This window comes from Aphelocoma coerulescens, chromosome 4 (assembly GCF_041296385.1).
Source record: "Aphelocoma coerulescens isolate FSJ_1873_10779 chromosome 4, UR_Acoe_1.0, whole genome shotgun sequence".
In the NCBI taxonomy this organism is placed as follows: Eukaryota; Metazoa; Chordata; class Aves; order Passeriformes; family Corvidae; genus Aphelocoma; species Aphelocoma coerulescens.
Window position 1 is genome coordinate 66,981,185 of NC_091017.1, and position 25,016 is coordinate 67,006,200.

Below are 25,016 nucleotides of genomic sequence, written 5' to 3' on the forward strand. Positions count from 1 at the left end.
ATTTAGCCTATAATCCATAGAAGCCTTTGAAGCAGTGCCCAGTAAGTCCCCGCTGTCAGCAAGCATAGAGGCAATCTCCTCCAAGGGAGCCATCTGGGACGTAGGCACACAAAGCAAGCATCTTCAGATGGAGGAGCAGTGTTTCCCAGCAGTTCTGGAGACTCCTTTCCCCAGCCATCAGTTTTATACCAGATCCTTCCCAGATGGACTCGCGGTATTGGCATTTTAATACCAAAAACCCTGTTGTAACTGAAAATAGTGACTCGGTGGTAGAGAAATTTCTGTGCAAGTTTTGCTAGAAAAGTTGAGCAACTTCGGCGTTCCAAAACCACATGGCTTAATTTTTTACAGTTTTGTAAAATATTTTTCCTTACATCAGACTGCTTCAGGTTGTCCTAGGACTTGTATCAAAACATTTGCTCTAGAAACCCCAAATGCACCTTTAGAAGAGCAGAGCCTCTGTACCTCAGCACTAGAGCTGAGAAAAATTCATTTCTGGAAACTGCAAATGCAGATTTTCCTTAGGCCCTTATTCTCATTAAAAGGAAACAACTCAATCCTTTTAGAGTATTTTTAGTAGAAGTTGAACAGCAAAATGAAGAAGTACATAAACAGTTCAATAGAAGAATGTGACCAATTAAGCTGATTCCTTTTGCCTTGGGGAGAAGTTAAATAAAGATCTGCAAACCACAACAATCTCTTGAAGCTCAGCCTCAAACCCCCAGGACCGCGTCTCTTTAGTCTTCTAGGAAAGCAGTCACTTCCCACTACCGCCCTCCACATCCCATTAATGGTCTGAGCTGTGTACATTAAGGGACATTCTCATGTCTCCACATTTTCCTTGTCATTAAATAAACCCTTCCCAGATGCCTGAGATGATCCAAACCAGAGCCCAGATTTTATTATAAGGATGTTGCATAAAATGAGCTGCCTCACAGCATCTTTCCATTCTCATGTATTTGCATCTCTACAGCCTGCATTTCTGACACCAATACATCTGCCAGCATGAAAGCAGATCTATACGTGGGTGTATGCATATGCACGGTATAGATGTGCACATGCATCTCATAGGAGGTTTTCACCCAAAGCATTTTAATAAATGCAGTTACTCTGAGGCCTAACCCTCAAGCTGCACTGCTGATTTTTAGCCTGATAAGCCCATTTTTTTGTCACCACAAATCAAAACACACAGGTCACACTTAAAAACTACATGGACACCTGTGCGCAGGGCAGCAGGAGCTGCGACTCCTGAATGTACAGGGACATGTTTATCCCTGGACTGAGGGAATGTACCTGCTGCAGCATCCAAAGGGCTTTTCAGGCAAACAAACAAGTTGAAAGGACATGGACTTTTCAGACTTTGAGTAAAACTGGAAGAGGCAGTGGGAGAAGCAAAGAGAAGAGGCAGTGCTGCCTTCCCTGATGCACCCATCCATTGTCTGCACATAGAGAAGCCAAGCACCAACACCACATGTTTGACAAAATACTTCCACAAATGACAAAATGAGCGAAGTCTCTTACCTCTTCTGGTCTGCTCAGGGCATGTCCCTCAGGTCCAGTGATTCCCATCTCCAGAATACGCTTTTGTTCCTGCAACGTAAGGGATAAATGCTGACCCACCTCCAGGATGAGACCCTTGCACCCGGTGTCCTCAGGGAGATCAACAGCCATAAGGTCTGACTGCCCCTTTTAGTGTCACTGTAAACACAACTGCAAAAGCCACGGAACACTGAAAACACTGGCTCTAAACTGGACCCACGCCACACCAGCACAGCCAGCACTGGTCTCTGCTGTGTGACTGAGCATATTTGTGCCCCAAGACATTGAGCTGCACCATCAGACATCTCCTCTGCCCTCCAGACAGTCCTACTTGACACCACAACACCAGCCCAGGGAATGGGCTTCAACCAATACACTAAATAGTAATTATGGGTACTTCCAGCCTGCCATTCCTTATTTACTTGCTCAAGTTCCTCTCTGGTTGCAATCCACAAAGCACTTTCTCAAACTTTCAGCATTGCTGACACTTTGAGTTTTCTTAACACTTTATTCCTATACAGTGAATCACTAAAATTATGATTTTATAAAGCAAAACAGTGCCCTCCAGTTGCAAGGGCACCGTGTCCCCATCAAAAAGCCCATCTCGGGACCAACGGGGGTTTGTCAGAAAAAAATTCTGTGCTATCCAGATTCATAGCAGTGAGATAATTTATTTTTAAATAGACAGAAAGCTTCACTTAATTTAAATCCATACAGTGGTGTTGGAATAAATTTCCCTTTTTGCAGAAACTGGTGGCCAACCCCTTCTCATCTGAGGTGGGTCCAGGCCTGACAGCAGAGCAGGAGTGGAACCAGAGCTGCTGCTGTACCTCTGGCCCTGGCCTGCCCTGCCCACAGGGCTCTAATGAGCCCAGCTCAACAATGTAATGGCTCTGAACATATTTGAATGTGTCAACTAATAAATATCTGATCCCAGCTCCCTGAGGGTGAAAAGCTCACATATTACCAACATACTCCAGTAAAACTTAACAAGGTAAAATTCATATATACTTTAGCCTTTGCTGCAATCAATCAAGGCTGAAGAGGCAGTACAGGAACATATTAATCTGACTGTGTAAGAACATTTTGGTTAGAAAAACATAAGGTTTCATAGGTATTCTTAAAAACAGCTGTTCTGGATCATTAATGCACCAGCTCCAAACAGTGCCAGTTAAAGACTTCAGATAATTAAAATACAGCAATAAAATGAAGTTACAACCATATAAAAAATAGCAAGTTGACACAGAATAGATACACAAAGTAGGACAGACTTGCATCTTGAAGGAAGTAATAAAATCAGATCACATGATAAAAGGCCACTGTAAGAGGACTTGATAGTGCTAATAAACTAGAATATTTGTTTGACAAGAACAAATTTGTATTTTCACACAGGACAGTCCTAAAAAACCTATGTGCAGGCAGCTTTCTTTTCACTATCCAAATAATTCTTCTAAATAAAAGCATTGAGAAAGACTGATTTTATGAAACATGGCAATGGTGAGCAAATATGTTGATGTTTAACATAATTTACATTTATTTACCACTTCCTCTTTTCCTAATAATGTTTCTGTCCTGTTTGTTCATATTCGATGGCTGTATATTAAGGCTGATCAGAGAAAAATGTAAGTGAAATAGATTTCTATCAAAAATGCAATTCCACGAGTGTGCTTTGATTTTAATAGGCAATGTATCAAAACACCACAGGTGCCATTTGATTTGTTTTATTTGCCATTCCTACAGTAATATTGACTTAACCATGCTTATTATTAGTTATTTTAATTCTACTGGATATTTTATGTTGTATTAAAACTATAAATTATGTATTTAATACTTTTTATTCATGCTAAACTTCACGAGAAATCAGCTTTTTTCCTCCCTTGAATTCAAATGAGGGTTGTCACCTAGTTTCAGTGGGGGAAGGACATGACTGCACTGCATGTGCCTGCTGACTCCTTACTAGTAACTTTTGATCCCAGTGGTTATTTTGGCTGAACTCAAAGTTAAAAGCAAAAGGCAGATCTCAAAGGGGGTAAATTCTAACCAGGCAGATGGAGGTGTGTCTTTCCCACAGAGGGAAAAACAAAATACACCCAAGACAAGAGTTCTTACACATTGCCAAACCACTTAAACATTCCCTTGAGGTTCTCCCTTAGCCATGAGACAAGGTGGGTTGCCTTGTCCAGATCTCAAAGACAGCTTTAGTTGCTGTAATTTCTTTGTCAGCTCTGCAGGCCAGTCCTTAGCAGATAAGCCAGCAGATAAGCAGCTCAGCAGATAAATCAGATGGCTCACTCAGAGCCTCACCGACCTAAGAGGGGCTCGATGCACGTATAAGGGATCAGAGGAGTGAGACATCTCTGCAACAGCCTTCAAAGATTCATCTGTCACAAATGTAGCATCATAACAACACCCACCCAAACCTGCCCCTTCTGTTTTAGAGGGGAATCCTGGCCTCTGAAAGACCAGAGGGAGGTTTACTATCAACTGCTGTTCTTGGGTTTCTCTTTCCATGCTGTGGCACCGATCAGAGCATGGCACAGTCCAGTGGGAGGACAGCGGCTCCCAGGGCACCTGACCTGCAAGGACTGCATTGGAGATCCAGGATGCTTTAATGGAACATTCTGACCTTGAGCCCAGCTTCCTGTTTCTGACATGCCTCTTCTAAGAGCACGGATTACACTTAAACACATATTTTTGAAATGTCTACAAGATCAGAGTAGTTCTTATTCTCAAACTTCATAGATTTACAAGAACATTCTCAAAAATAAATAGGTCTATGAGCTTTAATACCCGCTCCAAACTCACTGTGTTGCTTATGCTGATAACTGCAGCAAAAGATGTTCATATAAAGCTTTCAGATCCACTTTTTGTACCCAAAATCTGTGAACAAGGCTTTACATTGTTCTGCTTCGCTCGCCTCCTTCTGCCCCCCTTATCTAGTCCTCACCTACTGCCAAGGCAAGGAGCTGCCTGGGATCATTGCCCTATCTCAAGGATGCTCTGCCAATTAATGCAAAAGGGCCTCCATTCTCTCATCCCAGGCTTTATACCAGCAGTGTACAGGGCATCAGGCTCAATTAAGGCTCTTCCTAGGGCATTCCCTTCTTCCTATCCATTCTCTAACTGGCCTATTTTACTTCTCCTCTGGTATCTATCATCTCACAAAGTGAAGTAAAAATGATGGTTCACTCACCTGAGCTATCAAGTCTCCATTTTCAGCATGGACCAGGATAACAGCCCCAAGACTCTTTAGAAAGGTAAAGGCTTCATAAAGCTGCAGGTAGATAAAAGAAAGAAACACTGCTGAATAAGGAGAACACATTACTTAACACTCAGACCTCCCTATTCACCTCGGTTTTGTACCTTCTATGCTGGTAATTATATTGGTGAATAGCAAATGATCTCTTTTCTGCACAGAACTTGAGCTTCACTGATCGGTGTTGACTTACCCACCCCTGTACACACCAGCTGCACCAAGACAGGGTTGACAGCCCCAAGCAGGGCTGGATTTCCCTGGGGCAGAGTCTGCCCCAGCCCCTGCACTGCAGGGCCATCTCACCATGCCTCCCACACAGGCCTACATTTAGTGACCCTCTTTTCTGTAGTTTTAGCAAATGTAAAATAGAATTATTGCCATATACTACAGACACTTTTAGTATGGCTAGAACATCTCTTTTCTGAAGTGCAGACATTTTGCACCATCTTCTTAGAGCAGTCATTGTTGAGCTTTCACCAACATCTTTAATTCTGCAGTTAGAAGTTGCAATATTTTCTCTAGAGCATCCTTGGTTTTTTAATTGCTTCCTAAGATTCAACACCCATCCACAAAGAAGGGCAGTAGTTGATCCCATTGCTTTTACTGGTAATTTCTGAGCACACATCTACTGAAACACAGTTTCCTTTCCAAAAGGAAAGCACACATCTACTGAAATACAGTTTCCTTTCCAAAAGGTATTCAGCTTATGTGTTCCTTTTTTAAACCAGACTTCAGTAACATGGGAGCCTAGTTTTCAAACACAGATTAAATATTGAAGACATAGGTTCTTCAGTGTCTACTTTTGCACTAGGGCACTTCAGGCCCTTGTGAATGGGCCTGAATGGGCCTAGTTGAATGGGCTGCAACACACAGCTTGTAACATGGACATTTAAACAAGGTAACAGCCATTAGTCCAGCCACACATTAAACATTTTGATGTAATCCTCTTGGCAATTCCAACAGGGAGTTGAATTTAACAGGCACTGCCTCTCAGAGAATAGTTATAAATTATTATGTTTAAAATTCCAATTAAAACCACATGTATTGGAAGTGTAACAACAGTTATTTAAGAGACCAAGAGCTGTAGCTCTGGGAATAAGTAAGAAAGAAACATTTTCTCAACTGAATAAGCAAACATTATTATTACTAACAGGTGCCATTGTCCATTTACAGTGGCCTGATATGTATGAATTGGAAAGCTGAAGAGTCTGGAATCTGTAATGAGCTCTGGACAAACAAGCTCATTATTATCTCCAGCCCTAATGAGAAAAGGCCACCTCCCCCAAGGAGCAACTCCATTTAGCTGTTTATAGCAACCAAGAAACTCTTGAAACTTCAGAATTGCCACTGCCTCGAGTGCTCCATCTTTTTCTCCCTCTCTGACCTAGAGTTCTCAAAAGGTACTGCAAAATAAAACAAGGGAAATCCTGAGCAGAGCTGAGTGGCTGCAATGTTGGGAGACACCAGAAGATCTCTACAGAAGGGGAATTTCATACACTTGAAGAAACACATGCAGGTGTTCTACACAGCTCAGCACTGACCCTCCAGAGAGTAGGTCACCACGGCACATTTCTCCCATTGCCAATCAGGCCAGTGAGAATGTTCCTCTGGGATTCAACCTCAGCAACTCCTCAAGTGTTGGGAGATGAGAAAAGAGAGGACAGATCACAGCAATGAAAAGCATTCAGAGCAATACCTGGCTGTCGGACATTTGGTAGAGATCTTTGTACGCCATGTAGACTTGAAAAGAGTTCACACCTGTTCCAAGACAAAATTCAAAGGTGTTGCCATGTAAGTGTATTCTTAAATTGCATTTAAACAAAAACTTCAGGAAAAGTAAGTAATAGGGTATGTCTGGACTAGACTTTTCACCAGCAATTGCCAAAAATCAAGTATGGCTTCACAGCTGCATTGCAGCAGCTAGGACTAGAAGCCTGGATGCCCTCTTCTCTGGGGGAATTTGTTGGGATGCTGTGGGTAGCCTGTGTTCATCCCTGGAGTAACCCAGCCACCACTGCAAACAGGATTGCTTGTAGCCAACTCAGACAAGCAACGGTGCCTAAGCAAGCATGTAAAGTTTGTGAAGTTTAAAAAATCTTGTATAAGGTTCTGTGAATCACTGTTTTTCTTTTTAGGTTTCCTTAGCTAATCAGGAAAACATTTCAGCTTGATCTAAACTGTGCTTTTTGGTAGATAAAACTTCTAGTTAGGTTCCTCCAAAGTGCTGAGAAGATGTAGGAACTGTGTATCTGAATGTGCATACAGACTTGCTTTTTCTTGACCTTACACTCCAAAGCACCCAGCTTAGCTGATGGTAGAAACTGGGAAGGAGTAGAAACAAAGCCTGAAACCAGTTTTATAGGCAGCTCACCACACCTCTTTCTGCCTTCCAAAGATGGAAGGATTTATGCTGGCAGCCATAAAAAATCAAGGAAGATGACAGTTTCAGATTTCAGAAATCCATTAGAAATGCTAATCCATAAGAGTGCCAGTTGTCAAGAATCCCCTGTATTCAAATCCCTACAAGTATTGCTATTTATTTCAAAGATTTGGTTATTTACACAGCTTTGTATTCTTACAGAATGAGAATTACAAATGTCTTCTGTTCATAATCTACGTACATATGAATTCATATTAGTTTATTTATTTGCCTTACTCTTTAGTCTACTGACAAGATCCCCAGTTTGGTCCAGAGACCAATATTGTCATTTTCTAGCTTAAAAGAAAAATAAATTTTAAACTATTTAAGCTGTATATGCTGCATTTCAAAATCGCTATGATAAAAACTGTGCTTCCTGGGGCAAGAACAAAAAGAAAGAGATCTGTTCATGTTATTCATGTTGTCTACACAAAATGAATAAGGCTCTCTGATGAAGATATAACTCCTTCAGGAGTCTAGAATGAGCAAACACATCCTCAGGCAGAGGGTATGACTGCTCACACACACAGAGAATTCATTTATTCACAATTACAGGACTAAAATACCCCAGGATACATGCAGGATAAAACGTTGAAATGATCCCTGGTATTACGTCTTCCTGCTCAGTCCAGGCAGCTCAGAGAGATACACAAAGCAGGAGCTGGCCCCTCCTAGCTGACTTCCACACCAAGCAAATCCAGCCTGTAAGCCCATCCTTTCTTCCTCTTTTCCTATTTATGGAGTTCTCAGAAAATGCATATGGCCTTTACTAACTGTAATCCCTCCATCTATTCCTCATTACAGTCTCAAAGTACACAGTCCGTTCTTACTCTACAACCTAAGCTTGACTAGGCCTTCCCTGAGGCCAATGTTTGCAGCCTCCCACCCTCAGCCCCGTCTGCCTCAGACTGCTCACAGCAGCACCCAGCACATCCATCCTACCTGCCTTAGGGCAAAGCTCAATTTTCTCTCCATGAACCCATCCCATGTGGGGTCAGATGTCAGCTGCACCCAGAAGCCACCTTTCTACGGGGTTTCTCGTGCACACACCAAGCAATGAGGATGTGTTAGGCCTGGTCTGAGCCATGCCAGCTGGCCTCAGTGATGGCACAGGACTGACCTCTCGTACACATTTCGCTGTAAGCCAAGAGCTGGGATCGCTCTCCCTTATGCACTAGGGTCTAGCCAAAGGTAATTCATTCCACCACGGTCCTGCAGGAGATAAGGCAGCTTTCTCTGAGTACTATGGTTGGAAGACATACACTGACCCAAATAATATGTATTTTCATCCTTTCTCTTTTATTGCCTTTGTATCTTCTTAGGCCCTCTTCTGACCTTGATAAAATGACTTGAGTTTTACTCTCACTCTCTTTAATGTTCTCCCTGAAATTAATAGGATTAGAAGGGATCCCAGTAGGGATCCTGCCATAGGATCTTGAGCCTGCTCCTTACCACAGTGCAGAAGAAGAGTTCTCCCATGTAAACACACATTCACACCCTCAGCTACCACCAGATATACACACAGTAGAAGGGCATTTCAGGGGCTGCCTGTACAGCTAACAGGAGAGATGGTGGGAACAATCCTGCCTTGCAAAGAGGGCACCCGTACCAGACACCAAGATAAATAACACAAGTTTACATATACAGGTATCCAAGATTAGACTCCTTGCCCTGGCCTGGTTCCTTGACCTACTCATTGGAATTATGCAGCTTTTCACAAGCCCTGGTCCATGGCCTATTGACCTTAATGCTTAACATCTGTTACACACTACATTCTTGTTAATGTCCTACTTGCTCTCACACCAGGGGTACTCAACAGAATCCTCTCCAAATTTTAGGCAGGACTACAGGTTTTTTTGAACAGTGACAGTCAAAGGAACCAGTGAGGCCCCTGTTAGCCAATTTCAGGCTCTTGCTCCTTTGCATATACTGAAAAAGCCCAATACCAAAATAGCAGCTGAAATGCTACAAGCCTGAGTGTTTATAATTAATATTTGACTCTACAAAATATCCAGGCCCTTCCAAAGCCTGTGTCTCCTTAAATTAGCTTTGTATTGATTTAAAACTGATTAATTGTTCAATTATACCTCATGACAAGGCACCTCAACAGCCACTCTGTGAGCTCCCCTGTTACTCATGCTGATTGCATTAGGCACATGTAGCACTGAAACACAATGAGCTGAGCCCTGTCACTCAGCTAACTCACCCCTAATCAGCCGAGAACCAATTCAATCCAGATTCCCAGCTGACGAAAACCAGGGTCACTCCACTGACATCAAGTCTATTTGCACCAGCTGGCTCAAATGTTTCCAATTATCAGGAAATATTACCCGTTAATTTGAAAGCCCTTGCCATGCTGAATTATTTCCTATTGTGCTTGTGCTTTCATACCCACCCTTACCTTGTGTCTCCTAACATGTGAGAGTAACTCACACTGCCTGCCTGAGACAGACATGAGAACAAAGGTGACCTCCTAATGCTCTTGCCACTGAAGAGGCCACCAAGGCTCCATTGCACATCTCAGTTCATGAACCAGTGAACAGATTTCTGCTTCCCCTGATGACTCAGAGACAGGTCAGATTTATACAGAAAACTCACATTTCAATAGTTGGAGAAAACTATTAACCTGTCTGCATCAGGCTTTCAACGTAAACCCTCAGGCAAATTTGGGAGTGCTGAGCCATCTGTGGTCGGGGAGCTCTGGAAAATAAACCCAACCTTTGAAACAAGGCACAGTATACTTGTCTGAAAGTACAGTCAGCTAATGAACAGCAGCAGATTCATGCTAATGCTGATAGCAGGGAAACAGCACAGATTTGGCACAATCTGTGTTGACAGATGTCATCACCTTGTAAAAATCACCTATACTAGAGACCTATGGAAGACCGGCTGCAGTTTCTGTAATTACGTGCAGTCTTGCTGATGGAAGTGTTTTGTTGCCTAAAATCTGGTTATACAGCACATGTACTGTTAGCATCCTGTGACATGGAATAAACTCCCCCAGGTGACTGCACCTCCATGGCATCTCAGCAAACAACTGTTCATTCAAAAATAGCATTTTGCTTTTTTTTTCAACTTTGAGAGTACCTTTTTCCATAAAGGGGACCTTTCACATCTAAGTTATCACTAGCACTGCACATTACAAAGGATGCTGCATATACGTATCATTTATGTTTCCCAACAGAAGAGTCATTCTGATTTGCCCATGGAAACTGCATATCATTTCATAAAATATTCCCTAATTAATATCCATATATTTTCAAGGCAAGTATAAAGTTAAAAATATGTGAAAATATATGATTCTGGAAAGAAAATACAAGCTGTTAGGCACAATTTTAAGGAACAAGATCTAAGCTAGGACATTCTGAAGGCTAGATCCCATTGCCCACACAGAGATATCTGGTGCCCTCCATATATGAGACTGCCATGTTGAGCCTGCATGTGTGGAAATGCATTTAGGAGAGGTTTCATCTGTGCTATTCTGAAGTGGTAGCTGGAGTCCAGGTAGGGTAACCTACAGCATCTCTTGTGAAAATAGGCCTGTTAATTGAACACAGTCAAACCCATAAAAGTGTCTTAGATTCCTAAATAAGTGACCTTTTTTTTGCAAGTGTTGAAACAAAGCATCTTCTAGTAACTTCAGGGAAAGCCACTGGAGAGAAGCACTTGAGAAAATCAGGGCATTTTTTCAATATTAGGTACCTAACTTTAGCATCTCTTTTTTCTAATAACTAGAATCTGTTTTAAAAATATTTTATTTAAAAAATCGAGTCCCAGCAAATAAATTATCCCAAGTCATTGCTGAGAAACGAGATCTAGCCTGTAGTGACATTTTCACAGACCCATGTGCTCTTCATATTTGGATTTAATTCGAGGCATCTGAATCAAACACTCCAGTCTACTTAAAACCTGAACTCTACCTTGAAATGTTTCATTTTCTTCATTCATTAAACAGAGGATCTAAGGTGACTGGGCTGATTATCCTAAATGCTGATCTCTGAGTTTAACCTTCAGAAAAAACCTACCTATGCAATGTCTGAGCCTATTTCCACATATACAAACAAGGATAAAGTGATACATTTGTATATGACAACATACACATCTTAATCTTCCATGCCTATACTGGACAAAGTCATACATATGCACAAAGTTTCAGGTCCATTTTACACAGCAGCAAGTGAAAATACAAGTTCAAGATAGTGAAGAACGTTGGCCAGCATAGCCAGTGCCTATGCATTCATTAAAATACTTCAAAATTTCACCTCCATATGATATTTCAATAAAACCAAAAAACACTGTTAACATTTCACTCACTAACCTTTGTCTTGCACCAGTACTTCCAGCTCTTCTCGAATGCCATCATACCAGCTGGTGATGTCCACATGGAGAGAGTAATCACAACAGGATTTGGTATCAGCTGCCTCATGCCACTTCTCAAAGGAGGTCAGTAAACTTGATCCAGGTTCTGGAAGCACATGGTCAACTGAAAAAAAGATTGGGTGTCTGTTAGCTGGACAGTTCAGACTTCCCCAAAGCGAGCACTTTTCCAGCACCTCAGCCAAAACAGCAGCCCTGGAGGCAGTCTGTGTGCTGACTGTACCTGTGGGGTGTCAGCCAGGTCTTGCTGCCTCAGGTGCAGCAGACTTTGTGAACAGTCTATACAAAAGATGAGTCTGGTAACCTGCTTGGTGCAGCATCAATAGACACACAAGGGGAGCCAAACACCTCACAGTTTAGGAAATATCTGTCTTTCCCCTTCCTCTATTTTAAGAGACCACAGGTTCTGGACTTAGCTGTATTTCTTGTCTGATGTGTCCATCTCTATGTATTTCACAGTAAGAACAACAATTAACCAGTGCCTTATAGTCACTGAACTGGCCCACTCTGCCCTACCAATACATCAGTGCAGATGTTCAATGTTTTCTCAGCAGCCAAAATTGGGAATACAGACAAAGGTTTGAATGGGGCTGACGCTGAGCACAAACACTCAGTCACACTCTACAGTACATTAAATGTCCTGCCTCTCCCCTGTCTCAAGATCTGCCTCTAATGATGCCACACCATCAACTGACATAAAGACATGACTACTCATGCATTTGTACCTCACTCTGCAGGGCTAGGTCAAAAGTTTGTATGGAAACAAAGCAAGACCGGCTTACAAGTGGCATTTGCAAGCCTAACTCTGCACAGGAATACCCAGCTGAAGAACACAGACTGAAAAAAGCTATTAACAAAAGGAATGAACAGCAGTGAATTTTGTGCCTATGGCCAGAGAGTCTTTCAGCTGATACCTGCTGCTAAACATGGGTAACAGATAACACCAAAAAAAAAAGCCACATCCCAATTCAGTGGGGGTAAAACTCCACTGGGAAGCTTCTCTTCACAAGGAAGCCATGACAACTTATGGCACCTGAACAACTGCCTCAAAACATCTAACCAAAGTCAAGTCACAGCCAGAAGGAAAGAGATAAATCTTGTCCCACCATCTGCAGACAGAAGAAGGGTTTTTAACAAGTAGAAGCACTTCTTCCTTTCACCAAGATGTTCCTCAAGGACATCTCTGGTAAGGAATTCCTCAGTTCCTGCTGCCAAACCTAAGTTTATAAATAAGCATCTTGTTATTACCAAAGCCCTTGAAACAGCACTAGGTGGGAGCAGCAGATCTTAGTCAGATTTTCTGTGCCATACACTTACAGTGCGACCTACATTGTTTTCCAAAAATCCCAAGAGTATATACATTATCCCTCAGTGATTCGTCTGTATTTCAGAGGAAAATCCAAGAGACAATTCCCCAGGCTAGTATTTCTTTCTGAGGGTAGGTTCATTTTCAAGCCAACTCTGGGTAACAACGATGAAGGGATCTCAAACACAGTGCCCAGAAATTTGAAGATTCACTGCAGCAGATCTCAGAAAATCAGGATGAAGCCTCTGGTAGCTCTCCCCACACATGCTACACAGGCTTCAGCCTGGCATGGGAAGAGATAGCACTGCTAGTACTCACTGATCATGGTGGTGCCCCCTGCTAGCGCTGCTTTTGTGCCTTGATAGAAGTCATCAACAGCAGTCATCCCTTGGTAGGGCTTCTGTAGATAAGTGTTGACGTCTATTCCCCCAGGAATAACCATGCGCCCATTAGCCTCTATGGTTTTGACTCCTCCAGGGACAATCAGATTCTCTCCTATTTGCCTGGACAGCAAGGAAAGCCAGTGTTACTTTATTTAAGCACAGAGGACAAAGCTATTTGAGGCATGTAGGGAAGAGGGATCCAGGGGCCATACAGAAGGAGGTGGGTCCCCAAAGGAAAGGTGAAGCTCAAGCACCCGCTCCCTCTGTCCTGCCCAGCACAGCAGAACAAAGCAGAGGAGAGCTGCCTCACTGAGCTGTGAGCTCCACTTGCTTTGCATGGCTCTAGTGGCCAATAAGGGAGCTGTAATGCACCAGTATTAAAAATTGATTATCTTTTTCTATGACTCCTATCTTTAAACAATTTAAATTGTGTACACTTAATGCTCTCTTGGGGGCTCCAGTTTTGTATATTAAGTTCTTAAATGAAAATAGGAAAACATAGATCAAATACGGGAGCAAGCTGGAATTGTAAATATATGGCAGAAGCAAAAGGCATCAAGCAATGCAAATTTATCCTTAAAAAGAAATCTAAATAACCTAAGATACAGAAATACATATCTAAGAGACCTAAACATGTTTAATCTACCATGTCTCATATTCTTCATCCTCCTCTTGAAGTTAAAAGTTAGTGAAACATTCTGTGGAAAAATTACAATTAGCTGTTGCCGTCTTTCTCCCTTCAGGTCTTCAAAGCAGGATTTTTTTTTTTCACTATTAAAAATATTAATCTGTCCCCCATGCCAATATCAAACTCCAGATACTTATGATCAAAATACTTCTATTATTCATGGACTCATCTACAAATAAATTAACTTTTAACTTTTAAAGCCACACTACATTTTTAATGCCTACTTTGCATGGTGCCAAACAGGGAGAGGTATGGATCTGCGTGGAAGCTGTGTCTCCGCACAGTCACACCACAATATATTTGGGCTTAGACGTAACTGTAAGGTAATTAAAGTTCCCTTAGTTTATCTCATATTACGGACACTGAGTCCTTGTCTTAATTTTTTTTTTGTCTGGATAAAATAACATTTTTCCACAGCTAAGTAAATACCTCAGACATCTGAGCTGCTGAATCTGTTTCCCCATATTAAAATGTAACTTCCACCTACAGTTCAAAACAGCAACTGATTAACAGCCAACTGCGATAACACAGAACCAGAAGTGAGTATTAACTGTTCATTAAAACCAGTGGGAAAAATAAGAAAAACAGGGATAATTATTCACACTGGAATTTGGCCAAACTGACAGGGTTAATAAATAGCCCCAAGAGGTCAAGAATTTGTTTCATATGCTATGCAAAAATGTCACCTCCAACAGCTTGTCTCCCCCAGTGCTCTGGGCTCTGGCTGGAGGGAAGCACAGCCATTCCATCAGCAAACTCCCCACCAGCATCCTGGGATGGGGTCACAGCTGCCCAGCACTGACCAAATCCAGGAGGGCTTACCCATGACAGCTGGCACCTCCATGTCTGGCACCTAACAGTCATCAACATGTGCAGCACTGGCAGCCTGTCACAACCTGTGTGCAGCTGCGCAGTGTTAACACCACCCTGACAAACAGGGAACCGACCTGGATGCAAAAGCTGGCAGCTGCCCAGTACATCCAACTGCACAAACAAAAGTTGCAAGCAGCTCCTCTGTGTAAAATGTGCCTCACAAAGGCATATCATAAGGCATTGCACCCATGAGCAGATTCAATGAGTGCATACAGTTAGGTAGCCCCATGTATAGTAATGGTGTTGCACTAATCTTCATTAGTCAAATCCACTCCCAAGATTTTAATCAGAACAACCCTCCACCTTTGTAGAGCATTTATGTGGCTAAGAAATTCAATTGGGAAAAAAGTTCACTATGACTCATCTCCTTTGAGTATGTCCAAGGAGTAACTGCACTCCAAGGACTAACATGCCTTCTGAGAATAGCTTTAATGAAAACCTACACAAAAATATGAAAGCAATTAATTTTTTATTTTCTCCCACAATCAGTATCTACCAGTTTCCTCTTCAAGAAGACATGTCCTAACGAACTGAAAGTTCACTAACTACATACTGAAGTTTTTTGATGACTCAATGCTCATTATTTTCAGTGTATGGTTGAGTAACATCTTATTCAGCTGAAATAATCCATGTTGAAGTGACACGGGACCAAACAGCCTTTGTGGATGATGCTGCACTACTACTTGTCAGAAATCTGTCTCATCTCTTGCCCTGGCATCAAGATTAAGCCTGGGAGAAGTCTGATCTTCACTGGTGCTCAAGGTTATTTTTATTCTGACTGAGTAGAACAGAGAGTAGGAGATAATGTGACAGGATTCCTGAATTGCTCACTCATTAATGCAGAGTGTATGTGAGTAAGAATGGGGTTCAGTTACTTGTAGGTGAAAAAAATACAACAGTGCAGATAAGTGCATTCTAGATACTGTGCAAATGACTGAGCTGGTTTCCTCATACGTCAGCAACCAGAAAACTCAGACCCCCAGAAAGCTGATGCTGCCTACCATTTTCAGTTGAACAATTTAGCAAATTCTGTTGTACGTGAGCTGATTAAAGCACAATGGAAACAGCAGGCTTCAGCTCTTCCTAAGCTTCATCCAAGGAAGCTGAAAACCTCTCCCAGAACTCCATGGTGGTGCTTCTGTGGTTATCAAGCCCAGACCTCTTTCAGGCATCTGAGGCTCCCCCTAATTTGAGTCACCGCTTCTCCACCCTAGAGACCATGTCCCCAGTCCTTCACCCTGTCACTTGTTCGTTCCTCCAGCCTGGAGGAACCCAACCCTTCCCCTTGGCAGGGATGGAGCAGAGTACAGTAAGCACCAGGCCATGACCTGTCACTTGGCACAGGGCTCACTTCCTCATGCAATAACAGAGGCAGGAGAGATGTAGGCAAAATATATTATTTATATACCAATGGCCATTTAAATTACCAGATATTTAAAATACCACTTAGATGCTGGAGAACTGCCTCTCAGCTGCAATCTGAGTGTGCAGGGCTTAAGTTTCAGGTAGGAAAAATCCACATGCAATGCTGCTCCTTGTACCTAGGGAGCCAGTTTGAGCATTGATTGGCAGGAAGAAGCATCTACTATCCTCCAAACTACAGCTGATCTTCAAACACACTCAAGGTTACATCTGCATTCCTCTCTGCAGAATGATCTCCGTTAAAAGCATTAAAAGACCCAAATAATTTCATTAGGCTGAAAGAGAAACCCAACCCTCTCTTTTCCAATCAGTTTTCATTTCAGAGTGAGAAAAATAATCCAGATCTTTTATATCCCAGCAAAACCAGGACACCATTGCCTATTCTGGGCTGAGTGGTTTGGTGTCTGCTCCATTCCATGGCAAGAATTCTGTATTATCAGCCGTATCTGCAGCTGGAAAGTTAGATCATCAACTGAAATGTGGCTGACTGAGTTTCAAGGTCCAACTCCAAAGAATCTTGAGCCACATTTAACAATTATGTTAAATATTCAGACACAATGGGCAGCTCCAGCTGAAGAAACTAAGAGAGACCAAACAAACCCAGAGCTTACTTAGGTTGCAAAATTTATCAACTGAACACAGTGAGGACCCAACCCCATCTCACAGCAGGCTGCGGCTGCCCTCACAAATTACTGGGCAGCTGAGATACTTCCTGGAGGGATGGATCCACACATGGATTTCAGAGAGACTCTATGTACTTAACAAGGGCAGGTGAAAGCTTGGCATTGCTAACCTGCGTAGTAACTACCATTGCATTTCTGGAATAGAAGCCAAAAATTCACAGCAGTTTCAGGTTCTCATCCTCTCATGCATTTAGTTGTTTAAATAGTTTTGATGCTTACAAGTGTTACAAGGAGATTTGCATCTGAACTAACAAAAACACAGAAAAACTCAAAAAATATCCACCAAAGAGATCACAACTTGGTTAACTGTTGCTTTAAAAATAGGTACACATTCAAAATTTTGTGTCCTCTCCACTTTTGCCACTTCTGCAATGCAAGTGACACTACAAATGGAAAGGCAGAGTGAAGGATTAAAAAGAAAACTGCATAGTCCATGGATGAAAGTGTTCATAATTGTTTCTGTTATAATAACCTGAATCATAATAACATAAGTAGTCACAGATATATAAAGAATTAGACTTTTAATCTGATGGTATATTCTTAAGGAGCTCTGAAAACAAGTAGGCAATTAATTATTTACCAGATAACCATAATTATATTTCTGTGCATCAAATTGTAGCCTCTGAAGACCAAGCTTCTTAGGTCACTAGTGAAAATGTTTAGTAATCATGAAAAAGGCTTTGATCCTTGTGTACATCAGAGTGCTCATGCACACTATGCAACTTTGCAAACCTTAGAGACCCTCATCTCCACTAAGCCAAGGTAGGACCAGCAGAGCACATGGACATCTCTGTTACAGTTTCCCAGGCCATCAGTAACACATATTTCAAGTTCTTCACCTAACAAATACTCTCTCAGTTCCTGCATTTTATAGCCTGGTAAATCAGGACTTTCTAATTATGCGACAATTTAAGATCATTTACCTTTTGTAATAGAGAAAAGGGACACATGAACAACGTGTAACAACATCACAGGAACAGAACGTGCTGTGCTTCAGCATTAACCAACAGGCAACTGAGAAGCAGCAGGTCCTCATTTGCACCATGCAACATGGGGCATATTCCAGGTTTCTGTGCCCTGCAATCCTTAAAAGCATGGCTGTCATTGCACTGACTAGGTATGGGGAAAAAAGGTGTAGAGAACCTTCTACCATTCATGGTCTCAAAAGATTTCCACTGTCCTTATCATTACTTCTTTTCTTGAGAGACCCTACTTACCTTAAATATTTCAGAAGAAACTATGATTGAACTGTTTGAAAAGCAAATATCTTCAATTCAGAGCAAATAAATTTTCTACTTATCTAATCTTAGTGAAGATAAAATGGCAGAATTTAATAATTAAACACTCCTCTACTACAGCCTGACATTTAGAGGTAACAGATTCTGTTCACAAAAGATTTCAGGTCAGCACTATCAAGAAATCACAGTAGTCTAAGTTAACAGGCATGCAAAAAAAGCAGTATTTTATAAAACCAACTTTATAAGTCCATCTTCAAGGTATAGGTCTGCATAGAAGGAGTGGTCATCATTGATAATTCTTCCACCTTTAATGAGCAGACGGTCACTCTGGAGGGAAAAAAAGGGAACAAATGTGGGTTTGTTGAAATAAATAAACATCATAATGTATTTCTGATACTAAATATGCTCATATTATAAAGAAAGCCATTAATATCAAACTCTACCCTATATAAAGATGGGTTCATGTGGGTACACGGACAGTGGAGAGGAAAACCATAGTTTCACTGACTTTATTTCTTACTTTTGGAACATGAGACCTCATGGTCATCACAGTTCGTTTTGCTCAAAGCAGAAGTCACTGCACATAGAAGCACTTAAAATGTCAATACATCCCCCTTTTACCACCTCATTGCACAAAGGCCAAAAGGAAAAAAGAACCCCCAGAAGAAATTGTCCAACACTGCAATGGCCAAGCTGAGCTCAACTGGCACTCCTGGCACCTCTGCAAAAGTAACAAAGCTTGGAATTACAAGAGACAAGGTTGTAAGAGGCTGCTTAGCCCTGCCATGCAGAAATTCCTGACCAGGGAAGCTCCTTTAAAAACATTGGCTCGGCAGGGAAAACTAGGCTGCTCCCACGCAGCAGCCAAGGGACGTGGCCCACAGCTTGTGTCTGCTGTGCCGCGTTACAGACCTACAGCTGAACGTGGAGTTTCTAGTGGGCATGAAGAATTAATTGTAATCAATTTGTGATTTCTGCAGGTCAAAGGCTGTTCATGAATTTGGGGCACTCTGTGCTGAGACACCCTGTGCCATATCTCAGTCACTCCATGAATGAGAACAGCAGGCAGCCTCCAAAGTTTGGTTCACCTGAAATACCACACAAACAGCACAGAGAGCCACCGCCTCCTTGTATTTCCCAAAGTGCCAGGAAGCAAACTTTTTTTTTTTTTTTCCCAAGGACTGTTCAAAATACCAAGTCTGCAACTGTTCACAACAATCGTCGGTTTATATTTTTCTCTATTCAAGTGGTTACATTCTTTTCTCAAAAACTGAATTTTATAGAAAGCAAATTTTACCAGGGCATATTCCTGAGAACCAGTATTTAAACTCTCTCATTAAAGAAGTCATACTGGAAATACAAGCACTCTATCACCTACCAAAGACAGGGCAAGTTTATAACTTCAGTGCTCTTCTGGATTTAGCTGGGGTAGTTAACCTTCCTCACAGCAACTTGTATGGGGCTGTTTTGGATTTGTGCTGGAAACAGTGCTGATAACATAAGGATGTTTTAGCTATTGCTGAGCAGGGCTTAGAGAGTGAATGTCTTTTCTGCTCACCACTAGTAAAGAGGCTGGGTGAGCACAAGGAATTGGGAGGGGGGTAGCTGGGACAGCTGACCCCAACTGACCCAAGGGATATTCCACACCATATGGCATCATGCTCAGCAATAAAACTCAAGGGGAGGTTGATGGGGGCAGCACTGCCTGGGGACTGGCTGGGCATCAATAGATTGGTGGTGAGCAACTGTATTGTGCATCACTGGTCCTTCTCGGATTTTATAAATCTCTCTTTTTAATTTTCCTTAATAATTTTCCTTAATAACAATAATTGCATTATTATCATTACTATTATTATGATTACTCTATTTCCATTACCAAATTGTTTTCATCTCAACCCACAAGGTTTTCCACTTTCACCCTTCCAATTCTCTCCCCCATCCCACAGTGGGGTGGGGTGGGGGAGGATTGAGCAAGCGGTTGTGTGAGGCTGAGTTGCCAGCTGGGTTAAACCATGACAAGTACATAACACTTTGGGAAAGAATTTTTCCAAGTGACTGTGAGTGCTGGAAAACTCTTAAAGCAGTCAAAACCATTTTTTCCCATTTGTACATTAAAAAAGCCATTTATTATAAATTATTTCCTTGGCTCACCAGACAATAACTTAGAATCTCCAGTTTGTCCATGTTTTATACTCCTCAGTCCAGATTCAGTTCCTGGTTTAATTACAGGATGACTCAGGCATATAAACTATGAATGTCCCGAGTTCCCAGTTTAGAAAACAAACAAGTTGATACATTTCTTAATCTATAAACCCAGGACAACAAAAACAATAAAGTTTAAAAAGGTATTCATTAAAAAGCGCTAAGGCAGAGATAGGATTGTTACAATGTAACCTCTGTTATACACTGCATATTTACTTTTTAGCTTGTACTTGAACAATTTTGCAGGTTCAAAGCCTTTATAGCTTTTTGTATCACTCTAGAAAAAGGAAAAAGGGAGAAACAGACATTTTTAAGGGAGAAAGAGAGGGGAAAAACACATTTTAAAAACAGTGCACAACAAAAGAGTATGCCCACAGCAGGTCTGAGGCCTTTCTCCATGTGCTACAGCAACAACATGACCTGGGGGGGAAACCAAGGCACAGAACTATGACAACATATGTTCCCAGGACCTGCCTCAGACATTGTTACCCTCTCATTAGAGAACGGAGATCAATGCAAGTCCTCCATCTGGAATTTGCCAGAGCAGGCTCCCTCTTTTCTTCCCAGCCTCTCTACTGTCACTTGTAACAGCAGCAGGACTTGTGAATCAGCAGCCAGAATAGTAATAAGCTATTTTGCCATGTGCTGGCAGTTGCACCTCCTCACTATGATGATTTACTAAGCTGCCTGCTGACCTGCAGGGACTACCATCTTGTGAGCTCTTTTTAAGCTCATTCAATTGCTTTCCTAAACATTAATACTGTCCAATTACAAGAGGCATGAGCTTACTGATACAGGCAGGCAGTGTTCCCAGAGCACTGCATCTGTCACTGCAAACGCATCAAAAAATCTGCACCCTCATCAAGAAGTTCTACTATTTCTTCTTTTAAAACAGGAGAAGATGCATAATAAGTAGAAACAAATGTAACAGGCAAGGAAAATAAGACAGACTAAAATAAAGCTGAAGCACAGGTCCAGAAAAATAACTGTAGACATAAGGATTTTATGTTTTTACATATAGATATACACATGTAAGTAAAAAAATTAGGTATTAGAATAAGCTAATCTAAAAAAGATACAAATGCAGTCTTAAGAAAACACTCAATATGGAGTCAGCCATTAAATTAAGCCTCAGTCTGTAAAGGCTTACTGAACATTTAGTTACAAAGTCTCGCCTTGTTCAGAATTTTGGAAAGTATAAGAAATTCTGGTGGTGAATAAAACCTGCACTTCATGGAGACTTTCAAAATTTTAATTCTTTACACCTCAGAAGAAAATAAAAACAATTCAGAATTGTTGCAAGAGCAGTTCTGCACCTGAGGCTAAGGTTCCCCCTGCTGAATGTAGGAAGTCATGGAAGATTAGGCTGCCAAAAAACCACACATCCCCAGGTAGACTGCCAAGCCATTGAGGACAGTGTTGTGGAGCCTTGCCCAGCTTTCATCAGGATCTGAGAGATGTGGAAACATCTCTAACACATTTTCATTCCAGCAAATCAGCAAATTCAGAAGGAAAAGAGTTTTGTTGGAACATCTCCCAACCAGCTTGATCTGTTAAGTGTAGGACACATTACAGATTGCTGCAAAGCAGAGCACCTTGACACAGATGGTGCCAGCAGGCACAAGCAGCCCAGGTGAGGTTTGGGTGCCCTGTGGACACCTCATCAGCACACTGTGCCCAAGGAAACCAGCACTGCCTCAAACACTCTGCTCCAGACCAGGGCTGGCTTGCCCTTAGCCAAAGCAGCAGTACCCAATGCCTGTGTGCATTGACCACAGAGATGCACTTCCATGAACAGGCTGGAAAAATTACACAAAAATAAATTACTAGAAAGGAGGCATAGGTTAATATTGACAAGCAATTTGATGTATTCTTCATGAAATAAACTTTCATACAAATGGTTGGTCCACATGGAGTATTCATTCCCTGCTACAGCCTAAGCACAGGCTTCAGGGACAGGCACAGCCCCAGTCTGAAGGCAGAGGGATGGTGCCACTCTGCACCACTGTCACCCTGCTACTGGCACCTGGGTGATCCTGCACTGGTTTAGGTCACTGGTATTTGCTGCAGTGAAATCTTGGACAGAAATCTGGGCACACACAGGCTCTGTGAAGTAGGTTAGCTTCCTCGGCCATGCAGAAGGCTGTGCGTGACCAGGGGACATTTATTATTCACCAGGGGCATGACATCAGGCAGACTGCTTGCAGTTTTCTTACCAAGTGACAAAGGTTCAGGACCAGAGTCCTCTTGTCCCTGTTCCAGGCTGGAGGAGAGACGCACTCTGCAGTGCCCTGGGGAAAGCAGTGAGGGAGGGGAGGAGTGACCTGAAGCTCCTGAACTAATCCCGGCAGTGCTGGCCTGTATTTCTCCTTCCCAGCTGTAATCCCCACTAGGAAGAACACTGTCTTTGCCCAGCTCCCAGAGGCACCCTCACCCAGTCACTGACCCTCGGGCGCTCTCACAATGCAAACAGCAAGGAGCTCATCACTCAGCTCAGGAGGTGACAATACTGTCAGTCTTTCTAGGGTGGCTGCCACTTTCCTATTCAGCTGACAGGTGTCTCAGGCACTGGTGCCCTGCCTGCTGAGCTCCAAGGGCTCCATACCTAGCCTTCAGTGCATTGCCTGGCACAAGAAGCTGCCAGCCCACCTCTTCCCAGTGCAAGCCAAAAGAAGCTGCTGGGACCCCCTCCTCCCTCCAAGCTGCCAAGGACAGACAGCAGGAACATGGCAAAACAGAGAGGGAGTATTATATTGAACAGTTCATGAGGTGCCAAGATGCAAGGGGTAAAAAACCCTGCTCTCATTGACATGGAAGATGCAGAAAGCACACTGTAAATCCATCTCCATGGTCAGTGCAGGGTGTGGGAGCCAAGGTGTTTCTTCTCCACCCATCACTATTGCAATGATGCAACTGTATTGTTGCAATGCTGTTTGCCTCTGAGTTCTGTGCCTGGCCATGACACAGCATCGGCACGGCCACGATGCATATCTGCTGTCTCCCCTGCAGCTCCATTTTACAGGCACTCTGGCACCTCCCGGCTCAGCCTACTGCTGAGTATGATACAGCCATTCCTACTGCTCCCAGCCCTTCACCTTCAAACCCTGCACACTGCTTCCCTGGGGATCTTTTCCTAATCACAGTCTAGCTTCTCCTGCTTAACCTGGCAGCAAAGCTGCAGAGCTTAGTCTGTGACATGACAGCAATTTTCACGGCAGTAGAAGGAGATGCCACAAACTCAGCTCGTTTGCTGCAGGAGGAGGGGCTGGCTGCTCAGACTGGAGGCGGTGGCTGTCGCTCCCTCACAACTATTGTTTCACTACAGCAAGAGCAACACGAAACATCTGTAAGCTGGTGACTGGCACACTTTGTACAAACTGCCTGTTTTGCTGGGGTTTGAATCAGCTTGGCTCAGCTCTTGTGAAGCATGTCCACATTTTCATGCACACCAATGGCAAAAGGCCAGCAGAGAGAAGCAGCATCTGACCAACCTTCAGGACCACGAGTCTGAGTCCTGCCATGGTCCCCAATGCTTCACCGGGCTCTGCACAAGTGCAACTGAAACCAAATTCCCTTGGGTGGAAAATCGCTTTGCTCTGGATTATTCAGAACTACAAACCAAATGTTAGAGCAGGAACAGTTGCAAAGAAATTTAAAATTAGCCTTTTTCCATTCACCCACTCCCCTCAGTGCTAGAGGTATCTAAAAATAGACAACAAAATTCAAATAGTTTTTAGACATGGAGTTCTCAAATCTGCTTCTTGGGACTCCTAAAAAAACACAGTAACAGAAAAAATAAAACTGCCATAAGATTTACTAAACATTACTCCAAATTGGTGCAGCATGTCAAAATACAATGCAGCACAAGTTATACAAACCACACACTTCTCTACAGTATCAACACCTATGCATTGCACCTGCAGGAACCTGTCAGAGAAAACCACACCTCTGTGATACAAGATGGAGTTGAAAAAAAAAAGAATTTTCCATTATGTATTCTAGCCATATAAAAAGATTCCAAGAGATTCCAATAGTAGTGTTTTCATCAAGTAGCAGCATCTGTAAAGACTGCAATTCCAATATATGCTATTACATGCTTGCTTTTCTTCCACAAATGGAATGTCTACCTATTACATCTTAATCTCTAAACCAAGTAAACCATATATTTTTAACTACTTAAAGTTTGCTTTACAATTTATATACAATTAAGTTCCAATAACATACCCAGCATACAGATGTAAGTGCTGCTTCATTCTTGGTTTGGACCTTACAATTGCTGCATTGCAGCTTTTGCCAACCAAAAGTCTTTGCAACACTCAAACCCAGATTTTCCAGGCCTAGAGGATGAGAAAACACTCAGCAGTGATTTCACCCTCAGTGTCATTGTAAGGACTTACTAGAATATAACATTGTCCTTACATCTCCAAAGCAACAATGGCTGTTTTCTCTAAAACCCAGATTAGTCGAGAGCCCTGAAGATGACTAAGGATTTTATGCTAAATAGCCATTTGAAAACAGTTTACATTCCAAATCCACCTGCATTTAAGCTCTCTGTCTATAGAGGCATATGGTTTAAAAGACATCAGATCAAATGCAAGACACATAAAAAGGCATTAAGATATGTTATCAT

The 25,016-nt window shown here is 42.3% G+C and overlaps 1 protein-coding gene across 2 annotated transcripts in view; it reads right to left on the reverse strand.

The window, feature by feature from the left end:
* Nucleotides 1–25,016, reverse strand: part of CRMP1 (collapsin response mediator protein 1) — a 49,452-nt gene that overhangs the window by 13,959 nt on the left and 10,477 nt on the right. For both annotated transcript variants that reach the window (XM_069014473.1, XM_069014474.1), the window contains exons 2-7: nt 18,423–18,511; nt 13,216–13,400; nt 11,533–11,697; nt 6,492–6,553; nt 4,733–4,813; nt 1,522–1,590 (exon numbers count right to left, since the gene is read on the reverse strand). In XM_069014473.1, the coding sequence (XP_068870574.1) occupies nt 1,522–1,590; nt 4,733–4,813; nt 6,492–6,553; nt 11,533–11,697; nt 13,216–13,400; nt 18,423–18,511 (651 nt within the window). The remainder of the gene's footprint in view (nt 1–1,521; nt 1,591–4,732; nt 4,814–6,491; nt 6,554–11,532; nt 11,698–13,215; nt 13,401–18,422; nt 18,512–25,016) is intronic.